The sequence below is a fragment of the Leucopleurus acutus genome (genome assembly GCF_964270905.1).
Source record: "Leucopleurus acutus genome assembly, chromosome: 10".
Classification (NCBI taxonomy): Eukaryota; Metazoa; Chordata; class Mammalia; order Artiodactyla; family Delphinidae; genus Leucopleurus; species Leucopleurus acutus.
Genome location: NC_139153.1, coordinates 84,330,775 through 84,345,829, shown reverse-complemented (window position 1 = coordinate 84,345,829; position 15,055 = coordinate 84,330,775). Strand labels below are relative to the sequence as shown.

The window sequence follows — 15,055 nt, the reverse complement described above, 5'->3', positions numbered from 1 at the left end:
TGGGCTCCATCCCACCCAAGACTAAGAAACATGTGAAGCTGTGAGATATGCTTATGCTTACGTCATCACACCCCCAACCCCAAACACTACACACACACACACACACACACACACACACACACACACACAGACTTCTACACACGGCAGGCCTCTCCTGGTGATTAGCAGCAACGCCAAAATCCTCGGGGAATCTCAAGGATTTTCAATAAAAAAATGAAAAGTATCTCGCTTCTGAAGAAAGAAAAAGGAAAGTTTTTTAAAGGCTCCGTGCAGCTGTGCGTTTTTAAGTCCTAAGCTGTTTCTGTGTATTCTACCCAGTAACTGGTGAGAAAGCAGGTTCAGGGATGCCATTGGCTGGCTGACCCACGGCCTGCTCTAAATCATTCATTGGAGATCTTGTGACTTTGTGGTCCCCGAGTGGACCGGGTCCCAGGGACCGCAGCCCCCAGGCCGCGACTAACAGGAGGTGAAGAAAAGTTCCTTCTCCGCTTTCGGGAAGGTTTGGTCTGGTTGTGCCTGTGCCCATGGGCGGGTTTAGGGGGAAGACGGACAACCGGAAAATCATCATTTGAGCGTCAGAGGAGAAAAGAAAACGCAGAAGTTAATTCTAGAAGGTAAGAAAGGGAGGGGACGCGCTACCGCTCGGGGGTGGGGCGGGGAGTGGGGGGCGGTAGGCGGGAGGAACAGAACCTGATAAGGGGAAAGTCGGGGTCCCGGGTAGAGGATGCTTCCGGGGGCGGGGGTGAGGGGAGGGAGGCTCTCCACCCCTGGCTTGACTTGGTGCCGAGCCAGATTCGCGGCGAGGAGGAAGGGACGGGAGGGAGGATGGGTTTGGAAGAATATCAAGTGACGTCTGAAGAAACTCAACTCTGGCCGGAGAAGTGAGCCGAGGAGGGCGGAAAACTGTAGTCCCGATCGTTGTATTGTTGGCTTATTCCCTGGAATGTTTAATGAAGCCATCTATCGGTAAATACCTGAACCGGGAGAGGAAGGGGGCTGCCCAAGACAGCAGTTGGGGCGCTGATGATAACCAACACGGGTTACAGGAAAGTTTGACCTAGATCAGAACCGTAGTGCCGAGTCTCCCTGGCTGATTCTCCACGTCTCTCTAGGCTTCCCGTCCCTGCCTCTCGTGGGTGCTTATGGAGCGAGCTGCTTCTCTGCATTTCTCCCTGCCAGGCTCCCTTCTCTTGTTCCACCTCCTCAGCTTGTTTGCAGCGGTCTCAGGTAGGGGTGCATGCCACTAACTCCTATCAACTTCTCAGAAAGGAAAATCAGCACTTCACTCTGCAAAGAGGAAGGGTAAAGAAGGGCTGCAGTTGTGTTCCCTCACCTTTTCGTTCTGCACACGGTCTTCGAACGGATCCCAGCGCCCTCCATTTAGCAATCCAGTGAGAGCCACAAAAGGCGAGCTGCATATATAACTTAAAATTTTTAGTAGCTACGTTTAAAAAAGTAAAAAGAAACAGATAAAACAACCTTTCATAATCTATTTTAACTCCACATAACCAAAATATTATTATTTAAACTTCTAATTAATGTAAAATATTAACAGTGAGATACTTAACATTTTTTTCTAAATTTTCAAAATTGTGTGTATTGTACATTTACAGCACACTCCAATTGGGACTAGCTAGTGGCTATCATATTGGACAGCTCAAGTTTATAGTATACTCCAGGCACTGTGCTGGTTTGGGAAATAGAAAAAGATCTGTGTAAGCTCAGGGTCCATGGTGGGTATCAGGGTATGCTTCTCAATGTGTTGTTCAAGAAGCATTAGCATCCTCAATAGACACCCCTCCTACCCCTGCTAGGTGTCTGTTACTATCGACCAGCCACATCTCTTGGCCGCCAGAATCCTGAGCCCAGGAAGCCCCTTAGAAAGAACATGTCTGTGCCCTGGCATATCCACTTCTTTTCCCACCTTAGAGAGTTGATGGCTGGTGCCCTTGTCTGACTCTACCGCTTTGTTGAACAGTCCAATTTACTGTCCTGGGACCAGCTGATCCAATTCAGGCCATGGTGGGAGAAGACACCAAGTTACACTGCCACCTGTCACCTGAGAAAAACGCTGAGGGCATGGAGGTGCGGTGGTTCCGGACGCAGTTCTCCCCTGCAGTGTTCGTGTACAAGGGCCATCGAGAGAGAACGGAGGAGCAGATGGAGGAGTACAGGGGAAGAACAACCTTTGTGAGCGAAGCTATCAGCAAAGGGAGCGTGGGGCTGATCATACACAACGTCACAGCCCACGATAACGGCATCTACCGCTGTTATTTCCAAGAAGGCAGATCCTACGACGAGGCCATCATGTACCTGATAGTGGCAGGTACGACCTTCCATTTTGCTCCATTGCTTTTTCACAGCCTGACTCTTAGGGAAAGTTTTTCTCCTCACCTCAGGCCCCCTGCAGACCAGCAGATTTTTGCCTAGAATCCCCTTTAAACAGGGAGGGTGGCTTTCCCCTGCTCAAGGACCCAGTGAGTGGGTTTGCTCTGCTAAACGGTGGGCATCAACTCTTGAGACGCACACACGGAACTCAGCTGTCACCTTGAGTAGGGGCGAATGCTTAATCCCTAGAAATTATTCTTATGCCTACTTGTGAGAGATCTCTAAGCATCTTCCTCAGTAACATGTTTTAGAATTAGACATCTTTATTGTGAAGAATTATACAGAAAAACTCACAGAACATTAATGTACAGATTACTGAATTATTATGAGCTATAACCCATGTAACCACTACTCATGTCAAGAACTAGAACACTGCCTTCTACTGACCGAGTTAGTTTGCTAGGGCTGCCATAACAAAAGGACCACAGACTGGGTGGCTTAAACAACAGAAATGTATTTTCTCACAGTTCTGGAGGCTGGAAGTCCAAGATCAAGCTGTCAGCAGGTTTGGTTTCTTCTGAGGCCTCTCTCCCTGGCCTGCAGATGGCCACCTTCTCACTGGGTCCTCATGTGGTCTTCTCTCTGTGTCTTCATGTGGCCTTTCCTCTGTGGGTCCACGTTCCTGGTGTCTTTCCCTGTGTGTCCTAATCTCCTCTTCTTATAAGGACACCAGTCAGATTGGATTAGGGCCCACCCTAACAGCCTCATTTTAACTTAATTATCTCTTTAAAGGCCCTCTCTCCAAATACATGCACATTCTAAGGGCCTGGAGGTTAGGGCTTCAACATATGAATTTTGCGGGGGCACAGTTCAGTCCACAACATGCCACTTCTCAAAATCCCCAACTTAAACAGGTTCCTAGGAAGAGACATGCTGTATAATGAGAAATATACATCCTTAATAGGTACCACACATTTGTTTTCCAAAGTGTTTGTACCAATATACACTCTCGCCAGTCATATATGATGCTCCATACCTTTTTCATTAAGTCCAAAGAGAAGTTTTTCACATGTGATTTCAATCTATTTTTTCTTTTTCATAAGTTATTTTCCATGCGTGTGAGGATCAAACACCATCCTTGACCCTTTTTACCCTCCGTCCCTACTGTTTTCCTCAGCACCTCTCACCTTCTTACGTATATGCATTTTACGTATTTATCCAGATTATTATGGCTCTTCCACTAGAATGTAGATTTCATAAGGGATTGTTTTCTATTTTTCTCCTGCTATATCCACACCTTTAGAACAGACCCTGGAGCATAACAGGTGCTCAACAAATATTATTGAAGGATTAAATGAATCTGCTCCATAAAGCTGTAAGTGGTCATCACATCGTGCCTGAGCTATCTCTATTCTAAGCCTGAGATCTGCTTTTTTTTAACCTTTTTCCATGAGCCTCTTACCAGTCCATGCTTTTAATCATCTTTGAAGTATGCATTAGTCAGGATTGTCAAGGTTATGCTCTGGTCACAAGCAGCCCTCAAATCTCAGTACGTTAAATCAACAAAGGTCTGTTTCTAACACATGAAATATATCTTTCCTGAGTCTGGTGGGGCTCTACTTCATACATATCTGCCTGGAGCTTTGTGGTTCACCTGAGCAGAGGGAAAGAGAGCCCGGCAAATTACTCACTGGTTTGTAAAGCTTCTGCCTGGGCGGTGCTACATGTTATTTATACTCACATTTCATTGACCAAAGCAAGTCACATGGTTATGCCTAACTATACAGGAGAGGGAAGTACAAGCCTAACCATGGGCCCAGGTGAACTGAAAATTTTTGTAGACAGCACTAAAAAGTACTCTTTCAGGTTTTTGTTACTAGACATTCTTTTAAAGCGTTAATAGTCCACACCACAATCAAAACCAGCAATTATTCACAACTATGTCTCCAGCATCTAGCAAATTGCTTGGCACCTAGCAGGTACTTAATAAGTAGTTGTAAAATGAAGGAGTGAAAAAGATGAATGGCTGATATCAAAATCAGAGTGGAAAAATTTACCCTTGCGCACCCCTCATTGCGGACATTCATAAATTCATTCCACAAATACTTAACAAGCATCTCATGTTCAAGTCACTGTTTCAGAAACTGAGGATAAATCAGTGAACAAAGTACATGAAGATCCCTACCCTCGTGGAACTCACATTCTGGAGGGTGCTCAGAGAAATAAATGAAATAATTAAACTGGATTTTATATCAGATGGCGATGAGTATTATAGAAAATAATAAAGCAGGGAAGAGATGGAAAGTTCTAGGAGGCAAGGAGGTAAGATAATTAGAAATAGAATGGTCAGGAAAAGCTTCACGGAAAAGATGGCGATCGAACAAAACGAGAATGAAGTGAGGAAGTGAGCCATGCACGTCTAGGGCCACTGAGAGCATCCAGTGTGAAGTCCCATCTAGCACAACACAGGGCGTGTGGGCTCCTGATAGGGGACCATATAGTTTATCACTCAAACTGCACACTTTTGAGAGTGAGAGGAGGCACTGTCAATAATTGCACAGGGACAAGTGGAATCAACAAGGACTGCCCAGGAAACTACAGCATATATGGACATCTCATTTCTTGATAAACATTAAGTTTACCTTCTTTCCCTTTCCTCAAATACTAGTTGTCGTGTGAGTGACTGACATGTAAATTATATATTAAGCCTAGTGGTCCCGCAGAGAAAATGAGTGAGAATTCGGCCAGGCTTCAGGATAGAAGTGGCATTTAAACTGGGATTTCTATAAGTTTATTGGCTTTAAGGTATGACCTCACTTCTGGTGTCAGAGTATTATACTTTAAAAGAAATGTTTGAAGAACGGAAAAGCCTTTAAGACACACATAAATCAATGGCATTTCAGTCCACCAGACCAATGGAGGTTTGTGGACAGTGCGACCTGCCCAGTGGGCCTCAAACGTGACTGGCAGGAGATCCCATCTTTGTTACTCAGAAGGGCAGTTTTGTATCTGATTAATATAGAATATCATGGAAGAAGGGTTTCTCCACCCTTGTGTCCTGACTCTGTTCACAGCAGCACTACAGAGCTGACCACCATGTGTTTGTATGTGGCAGGAATTTTCCATTCTTCCCCTGTAAACAAGACCCTGACCTGCCCCACTCTGAAGCGAGTTGGTGTACACCTGTTTGCTTGTTTGCTTACCGTTTTTCAGTTTGGTTAATCGGCTGGCTGGTTCTGTCCTTAAGTCTATTGTCTCCTGCTTGCCCTTATCGACCCCCTCCGGAACATTCCGTAGGATTTCTTTCCATCTGGCCAAGTTCTTTTGAATCTTATCCCACTTCAAAGTTTCTGTGTGAGCCTTTCAATATGCCACTAGTTGTTTTCTATTTTCCATCTTGAAAAGCTCAAATTGAGCAAGAAGCAGCAAGGCTTAAGTGGCTGCTTTAATTTTGTCTTTGGTATAATTGGTTGGACAGGCTTAACAAAGGAACTCCTGAAAAGAAGTCTGGATGATTGCTGGACACCTGGCTAAAGGGGCAGAAGTCTCCCAGGACCATGCATTTGCAGCTCTCTCCTACCCTCTTTTATTGAGGATTCTCTGAAAGATAGAATAAGTTAGGAAGAGCCTAGATTCTTAGGACTTTTGACGATGATCTGCTGACATTAAGGAGGTGATTTTTTTCTTTTTTTTTTTTTGCGGTACGCGGGCCTCTCACTGTTGTGGCCTCCCCCGCCGCGGAGCACAGGCTCCGGATGCGCAGGCCCAGCGGCCAGGGCTCACGGGCCCAGCCGCTCCGCGGCACGTGGGATCCTCCCGGACCGGGGCACGAACCTGTGTCCCCTGCACTGGCAGGCGGACTCCCAACCACTGCGCCACCAGGGAAGCCCAAGGAGGTGATGTTTTTATCTTAAGGATCCCGGGAGCATCCAGATCTAATAGGGGAATGTTGTCAAGGGACTGTAAGAAAATTACCTAATTGACTGAGCCCAATTGACTGGAAGGTAAACATCTCTGAATTGGGGTAAGGGTTGGCTTTGCACACTGGCTCTGTCAATTTTCCTAAAAACCAACAGCTGCTTATGATTATCAGATAGCTGTGGCGATGTGAAGTCCTAAACCAGGAGAAGAGGGTCAGTGCCTTGAACTCAAAAAGTTTCTTAAGATTCTGCCAGCCTGGCAGGTTTCTGTCCTTATTGTATTGACCTAGAACTTCAGGAAGCCAGAGCTACTGAGAAGTCCTCTCAGGGCAGAAAGTGAAAGCCTGCTTCTTTCTGGTCACAGTGGATACACCCACCCGGAAGTGAGAAAATTAAAATCTCTAGCTGAATGAATCAATCAACCAGTATCTATTAGGAGGCAGATAAATGCTTGCTTCTGTGATGGGGTCCGTAGGTGGAGCACAAAGAAAAGTACAATGTAATCCTTTCCCCACTTAGAGATCTCACAATTTTTTTGACATGTTGGTCACCTGGTGTTCTCCAACATCAAGGTTTTCTTCCCTCCTTTCCTTCCTTCCTTTCTCCCTTCACAGAATGGAATGTGCGTCATCAGTTTCTCTGGACACCAACCTCTTGCTCTCTCGTGGCTTCCCTTGGCTCTCATCACTAACAGCTGATCTGCTAAGACACTTCGGCTAAGACACCATTACCTCTTTAGCTGGTCTCTCTCCCCAGGCCTGGGTTCTAAGCCCGTTATTGAAATGAAGGGCCACGAGGATGGAGGCCTCCGGCTGGAATGCACATCTGTAGGGTGGTACCCAGAGCCCCATGCCGTGTGGAGGGACCCTTATGGTGAGATCATGCCCCCGCTGGAGGAGGCTTACACTACGAACGCAGATGGCCTCTTCATGGTCACCACGGCTGTGATCATCATGGACGAGTCTGTGAGGAACATGACCTGCTCCGTCAACAACACCCTGCTCAACCAGGAGAAGGAAACTGTGATTTTCATTCCAGGTTAGTTCCCCGCTCTCTGGAGGCTCATCTCGTGGAGGCGGGATCCTCAGCAGACAGACCGGAGCCCAGCATGGGGATGGGAGTAGGGGCATGGAGTGGAAGGGTCCTGGGCCCTGAAGAACTAGAGGCTACAGCTGAGCTGAGGCCTCTCCCCTTGTCACAAGAGGAAAATCAAATCACCTCAAAACACAGGAGTAGGAAGCCTCTTCTCTGAGGGTAAATCTGATAGTTTTGTTTTGTTTTGTTTTTCTGTTATGGTCCTTATCCTGCAGCAATTTTCAAACATGTAGAACAATCATAAATCTATGGGCAGGTAGTATCTGCTGAAGCCCTTCCTTCCTGCCCAAGAGATTTCCCAAAGGACAGAGCTGGAGAAATTCTCTGTCTGTAGACATTCATAAATTCATTAAATACTGAACAAGCGTCTCATACGTTCAAGACACTGTTCTAGAAACCGAAGGTAAATCAGTGAACAAAATACATGAAGATACCTGCCCTCATGGGGCTCACATTCTAGAAGAGCAGAAGGCAGTAAATGAAATCATGAATTAAAACAAGGAGTGAAATAATTAATTAAACTGTGGATTATATCAGATGGTGATAAGTACCGTAGAAAAAAATTAGTGAGGCGGGGATAGAGAGTGTCAGGGGCATGAGGCAGTTGTAATTGTAAATAAGACGATCGGGGAAAGCTTCATGGAAAAGATGGCAGTTGGGGAAGTGAGGAGTGAGCCATGCAGATGTTTGAGGACTGAGCAAGCCAGGTAGCAGGAACAGCATATGCAAAGAGCTGAGGCAGGAGCATATCTGGCAGTTTCAAGGACCCCCCCAAGACACAGGTATGACTGGAATGGATTGAGGGCAGGGAGAGTTGGAGGAGATGAATCCAGAGAGACAGTAGATCTGGATCATATGAGGCAGTGTAGGCCACAAATGGACTTTGGCTGTTAGTCTCAGTGAGGTAGGAAACACTGCAGGGTTTTGAGCAGAGAAACAACATGATCTCACCTAGGCTGCTGTGCTGAGGACAGACCGCAGAGGATATGGACAGAAGCAGGGAGAAGGCATTGCAAAATTCCAGGCAAGAAGGGATGATGGCTTATACCATGTGGTGGCCGTGCTGATTCAGTATGGCTGGTTAGCTTTTAGTCACCCTGGTCTTACCCATGGTGACTCCAGATGTTACTGCTTTTTTGTCTTCTGGGGCCCCAACCCTGGCAATCACTGTGGGGCGAGCCAGTGCAGAGCCAAAGTCTCTTTCCCTAGCTGGGGTTTCTGAGAGAGAAGCTGACGGAGCAGGGACCTGGTGGGGGCCAGGGGTGCAGGGGAGGTGCTCTTCAGATCTGCGCCCGGAAGGGCTCTAATCCCAGGGCTCCTTTTTCTCACTAAATGGGACTTTGGGGCTCCCTTTTCAGAATCCTTTATTCCCAGCACATCTCCCTGGATGGTGGCCCTGACTGTCATCCTGCCTTCTCTGCTCCTCATCATCGCTGGAAGCATCTGTATCGTCAAGAAACTCCAAATGGAAAAAAAGCTTCTGTCCATGCAAATAGAGATTGAAAATGAAGAGAAAGAAATTGCACGTAAGGAACTGGGGAAAGAACGTGTGGAAAAAGAGAAAGAACGTCAAATAAAAGGTAAAAGAGTAGGAACACAGTTCACTGTCTTACAAAAGGACACAGCTCGGGCAGCTAAAAGCCTGCGAAAGAGAGAGAGGACGTGAATAAAGGCAGCGGCAAGGGCTTAGAACTCTTCGTGTCCTAGTAATGAATCCCTCAGACCTCGCTTTCTTCCATTCTGCAAATGTTGCATCCATTCACCTGGCTACGTATAGCCCTATATTGTTGGACAAGAGCAAACCCAAATAAGTACTGATAATATCCAGCCACCTGATCATATGTTATTTCTGGTATCTTGACAATTCCCAAGGCAGCCGGGGAGGGGGACAGTGGTCAAATAGAAGACCAGCCATCATCATTTAAGACAAACTCTATTTCTCTTAGTTCTTCTCTTGAGGACATTCATTTGTTTCTGTTTCTTTTTCAGAGCAACTTCATGAAGAACTGCGTAAGTTGAGCATTTCCTGAACTACTCCCTGCATGATTTGCATTCTGCCCTGCATTATCTCCTGAAGCTCACCTCTTTGCCTGTCCCATTGCAGGATGGAGAAGAAGCCTCTTACATGCGGGTGAGCGCCTCTGACATTCCCTCAGATCCCGAGCTTTCTCCCCACCAGGCAGCGAACAGGACACATTAGAGGAGATGAACAAGGAGACCCAAGGCTGGCTAGCGGGGGCAGGAGCCTGGGGTCGATTCACCAGCAGTATCCCACCCAATGCCGGAGCCTACCTCTGCTGTCAGGGAAGCCCCGCAGCTCTTAACCAACTCTATAGCTTACTTCCCACCATCCTTTCTTTTTTAGAATAAGTTCATCCATGATTACCAAAGGTCTACCATACATAATAGATGTCCCGAAAGCTTACCTTTTAGTAGCTGTTGCTCTTTGGATCCTGGCTTAATTTGAAAGAAGACAATACTGGCTTAGCTATTTATAACCTGGGCGATGGTATAGACTGCACAGTGGAAGAGCCACGTGTGGGAAAAGCAATAAGCTTCCCAGGCCTGGCTGAGGGGTGTACAAATAGGGACCAGAAATGCCTTCCTGCTCCAAGAGAATGCTGATAACCCTGTGTATAGCCTGCCAGTGGAGAGGACCTGGGCAGGTGGGAGAACACAGGGTCCAATTGCCTGGTCCTAATGAGCACTTTGAGTTTTATGACTTGTCACGTTCTGCTCACAAGCATCAAAGAATGCAGGCTTTACTAGATCCCACAGCACGTGGACCTTTCCTCTTTCGAATTTCAAAATTATCACCATCAGACATAACAACTTGGAGAAAGAAGCAAATCATTTTAACACAGTGATTTTGTGTTCGATGTAGACTGACTAAGTAATAGTAACTGCAGATGGGAGAGGGCTGCAGAAAGTCGGGGGTCTGAGGCATTTCCTGTATGCAGAGAGGTCATAGCTATAGATGTCACACCAATGTTATTAAGGCAAAACTACCTTTTGCCATACTCACCTCTCAGGCAAGTATGGCAGGTAGACTTTGGGGGACATTATCCTTCTTTTTTACCCTTTGAGGGATACGCTTATTAGTCATTTAAATCAGTTGTCACCTGGTTAAACTGGTAGAACACAGAGGACCAGTGTAGGGACACTTTATCACCCTTATCTGTGTAGGGAAAAATTGGCCTTAATGGCTTAACTGGGGGAGGGGGAGGGGATAGGTCCTCTTTGCTGGTTTAAGCCATGTGGGAAACTTTTTAACTAAAGAGAGTCCCAGAGATCATATATTTTGAATAGAAAAGGGGGCAGATCTAAGAACATTGAGAGAAAGCAGGAGCCATTAATTTCAGCTCATTTGCTGAACTTTCTATATTTCTTAGAGCCCCAGTTCTCCTCGACCTGAGGCAGTGCTCCTGCCACTTAAGAGATAGAAGTGCAGCCTCAGGAATTTTCTGTGAGCTGCCTGGGATCTGGGATCGAGGGGCCTTCACGGAAAAGGCGGTCACATGGGGGAATCTCCCACCAGCTTTCTGGGATCTCTCTGGGGACCAGGAATCTCACAATCTCCTGAGATCCTAGGCCTAAACCTGAGACTTCCTCTGCAGCTGATGTGGTACTGGACCCAGACACCGCTCATCCCGAGCTCTTCCTGTCAGAGGACCGGAGAAGTGTGAGACGGGGTCCCTCCAGGCAGAGCTTGCCTGACAACCCAGAGAGATTTGACTGTCAGCCTTGTGTCCTGGGCCTAGAGAACTACACCTCAGGGAGACATTACTGGGAGGTGGAGGTCGAAAACGTGATGGTTTGGGCTGTGGGTGTTTGTAGAGACAGTGTTAAGAGGAAAGGGGAAACCCTACTGGTTCCTCAGAATGGCTTCTGGACCCTGGAGATGTTTGAGAACAAGTACCGCGTCCTGTCCTCCCCGAAGAAGATTCTCCCCGTGAAAGAGCGCCTTCGCCGGGTGGGCATCTTCTTGGATTATGAAGCTGGAGATGTGTCCTTCTATAACATGAGGGACAGGTCGCACATCTACACGTGTCCCCGTTCGCCCTTCTCTGGGCCCCTGAGGCCCTTCTTCAGGCTGGGGTCTGATGACAGCCCCCTCTTTATCTGTCCAGCGTTTACAGGGGCCCAGGGGGTCACAGTGCCTGCGGGCGGCCTGGTCCTTCACAGGGCAGAGACCCACCGCAGCCTCCAGGACCAATTCCCCGGTCTCAGAGCCAAGTAGAGAGCCCAGGCCACCTCTACTACCACAGCACAGCACCCCCTGGAGGAAAACCACCCTCCTTCCTTCTGGTCACGGAAGAAAATCTCCTCCAGAGGTCCCCTGGACACCTCCTCAAGCCCCAGCCCCATCTCTCCCTCATTAGGCCATTGCTTTAGTAACTCATTTGCACGTAACGATGGGGCAGGGGCCAGTCTCAGGAACACAAGTGCTGCCACATAGCTCCCAACCAAGAAGTGTGAGAACGTGACAGGCAGAAAACCGGTTGCTTTAACATCAGAGTGACACATTCAGCCTGAGACTGGAGTTGACGTCAGATACTGTGGACTGGGGCGAGGATGCACTAGGATGTAAGAGGGGAGCGGGAACCACAAATGGAAGTCAGAGATAGAGGAAGTGAGACCTGAGAGGTGGGCCGAGGCTATGGATGTGGTTAAGCCCCACCATTACAGCTAAGGGGTCCCAGGAGCTGATGGTCCATTTACCACCCACCCCCAAGATTTCCAGGGCATACAGTAAAGCTCCCCAGGCCTAGATCCATATGAGGAAGGATGAAGGATGAGGATACTTCTGGGCGTGGCCTGGCTCAGGTGTCCCTACAATAAACAAGGTGTCGGTACTTAGTTTTTGAGAGTGGCCTAAGGTTTAAGGTCCCAGCTGAGCAGGTAAGCACTGGACCAAGTGGATCTCAAGGTTCAGGTTCAGTGGGGAGAGCAGTGCTTTTCTGCTTTTTGGCCTCAGGTTGCCTTTAGACACTTAAAAATTACTGAGGACCCTAAAGAGCTTTTGCTCATTTGGGTTATGTATCTATCAATATTTGTGGCATTAGAGATTGGAACTGAGAAATGTTTAAAATGTATTTATTTATTAATTTATATTAAAAATAGCAACAAGCCAATTACAGGTTAACATAAAAAATTTTTCATGAAAAATAACTGTTGTTTCCAATGCACAATAAAGTTTATTGAGAAGTGTGGTATTCTTTAACGTTTTTGCAAATCTAATGTCTGGCTTCTCGAAGGTGGCTAGATCCTCACATCTGCCTCTGTATTCAGTGCTGGGATATCACAGGTCATGTAGGCTCTAAAAAATGTAACTGTACACTAGTGAGAGAGTGAGAGCAAAAATGAAAAATAGTATCTTAGTATCATTATTATGGAATAGTATTAATCTTGTACACTGTTTGCAAGTATTCCAGGGACCACCCAGAAATCTGCAAAACATCTTTTGAGAACCAGGATAGAGGATCCTGGAATTGGGTCAGTCATCTAAAATGATGACATAAATGGCAGTATTTTGGACTTTACATAATTCAGCCATCCAATTGTAAAACTTGGCTGAAAACGTTAAAAGGTATTTCAAAAGTTCAAAACTGTTTTACTGCAGTTTCAAACGGAGACATTCTGGAAAAAATCAGGAACATTGAAGTAAGTGATTTGTTGAGATGGAAGACTGGCTTATTAATGTGTATGTGCGTGTGTTGTTTTTATTTTTGGTATTGTTGTTATAATAATATTTGAACAGTTTTAACTAAAAGCACCAGACTGCGAGTCAGGAAACAAGTACTACTAATAACTGCCTATATTAATCTTAGGCAAGTTAGAGCTTTTCGGTGTTTTGGTATTCTGTAAAATAAGGCTTTGAGTGGGTTTGCATATCTTTTATTATAGTTTACAAAACACTTTCACTTATGCAGTATCCTTGCTTTCTCATAGCAAATATACTGATCCCCATTTCACAGTGAAATAGTGAGGTCTAGCAAGTTAAAGCAATTTTTTTGTTTGTTTGTTCAAGGAAAACAGAGTTTTCATTCATACTTTTTTTTTTGATAAATCATGCCTCATCCTTAAGGTGCCTTATAAACATAAATTTCAAATGTTTTAAGTATTTATTGAAACTAAGCATGAACCCAATGCTCTGCTAGTCACTGTATAAAATATGTAAATAGTGTAAAACTCGGCTCCTATCCTTTACTGTCTTCCTTCATATCTTTGCTTATTCATTCACTCTCAACAAATTTATCACCTTTAATGTGTCGACAATGTACGGTCTGTTGTGTCACGAAGGAAATAAACAGGGTGATATTATGGAGAGGAATGGGTGGGGGCTGAGGGGGACCACTTTAGATGGCAAAGTTAAGGAGGGCTTCCTGGAGGAAGTGATGGTTTTTCTGAGACTTGAGGACTAAGAAAGATTCCCGAGCATTGGGAATCTTGTGCATTACGAGCCCCAAAGCAGAAATAAACTAACTAGTTAAAGGAACATAAACCCCTACAGTCAGAGCAAAGATTGAGAATGGAACGGGAAGGAAACAAGTAGAAAGCAGACGATCTGGAGCCTTGCAGCAAAGTGCTGAGAATCAAACAGAGTCTTACTGAAAACCAGAGCTCAAATGAACAGATGTCTGGAGTCACCCGAGAATTATTTTTATTTCCTTTTCCCAGCAGGCAGCAGGCTTACCTTTTTTTTTTTTTTTTTTTTTTGGCTGCTCTGCATATCTTGCTGGATCCCCGATCTGGGACTGAACCCAGGCTCCGCCCCGGCAGTGAAAGCACTGAGCCCTAACCGCCGGACCGCCAGGCAATTCCTGGGTTACTCGTTCTTAGCAGCATGAGTAATTTAATTTTCCAGAATTTCCTTTTTCCTGGGTTTGGGGGCTGGGAGTGAAGTGGAGTAGAGTATGGAGAAAAGGGGAACGCCCCCCAGGGACTCTTCCCCTTCTTTGGGTGTCACGGCTCAGGCCTGGCGTAGTGATCCCAGCACCCTCAGTGGCTGAGATCCACGGCATCTGTGATCCCACCTGCCCTCTTGGCTCTGTAACTTAGATCAACCCCAAGAGGAGGGGGAAAAAAAAGAATTCTGAATCAAGACCTTCCAGTGGAAGTTTTTCAGATTTTGGCATGTTGGATTAAAGAGAGACTTTAATCTTTTACCTCGAATGGGCTGGAAGTTATCGTCAGCGGTTATTACTGGGCAACGGTTAATCTTGTTACCCTTTGATCCCCGTGTGGGAGAGAGTAGGCTGGGCCAAGGAGGGAGATGGGGTGGGGATATTGGAAGTTAGGTCTTCTTGGCATATCCTACCATAATTAGAAGTTTTCCCAACTTCTGGGAAAGTGAAACTTACATATCCCTGGACTCATGAAGAGCTTTCCTTAATCATATATGAAACAGCCTGGCACACTGCTGCCAGGCTGGTTCACAGGATCATTTCATTTTCTCCCCGGCCTCCCCCATGCTTGGCCCCAAACCAACCCTTTTGTACCACAAGGCACATGTATAATTATCCCAGACCTTTCAATTACGGTTACTAATCAAACTTAGAGGACTTTGGTATCAGAGACAGAAGTAATCTGACACAGATAAGGTACATGTAAAATAATCAGTAAATAAGCTAACATTAATATCCATTTATATCCATTTATATCCGCAGTTTCTGGTGTGTATGAGTCAACGCACCTGCAGCTTATTCTTA

General features: G+C 46.0%; 1 protein-coding gene across 3 annotated transcripts; it reads left to right on the top strand.

Annotated features, from left to right (window-relative positions):
* The first annotated feature begins 562 nt into the window (after positions 1-562).
* LOC309968060 (butyrophilin subfamily 2 member A2-like) lies at positions 563-12,483 on the top strand. Of its 3 annotated transcripts, none has more exons than XM_082849174.1 (8): positions 563-614; positions 1,113-1,227; positions 1,979-2,326; positions 7,005-7,286; positions 8,702-8,869; positions 9,333-9,353; positions 9,448-9,474; positions 10,961-12,483. In XM_082849174.1, exons 2-8 carry the CDS (start codon positions 1,143-1,145, stop codon positions 11,581-11,583), a joined length of 1,554 nt encoding a protein of 517 aa, XP_082705300.1. In that variant the 5' UTR covers positions 563-614; positions 1,113-1,142; the 3' UTR covers positions 11,584-12,483. The 3 variants fall into 3 exon arrangements, with proteins under 3 accessions (XP_082705300.1, XP_082705299.1, XP_082705301.1); XM_082849173.1 differs by having other exon boundaries at positions 8,702-8,923; XM_082849175.1 differs by lacking the exons at positions 563-614; positions 1,113-1,227 and adding an exon at positions 869-966 and having other exon boundaries at positions 8,702-8,923.
* The last annotated feature ends 2,572 nt before the right edge of the window (positions 12,484-15,055 follow it).

Bases quoted from the DNA above. Each gene is read 5' to 3' on its own strand.
- LOC309968060 (XM_082849173.1), top strand. From the start codon at position 1,143: ATGGAGCGAGCTGCTTCTCTGCATTTCTCCCTGCCAGGCTCCCTTCTC. The intron at 8,924-9,332 runs GTAAAAGAGTAG...TTTCTTTTTCAG, and splicing joins GAAAGAACGTCAAATAAAAG to AGCAACTTCATGAAGAACTG. The intron at 9,475-10,960 runs GTGAGCGCCTCT...CTTCCTCTGCAG, and splicing joins AAGAAGCCTCTTACATGCGG to CTGATGTGGTACTGGACCCA.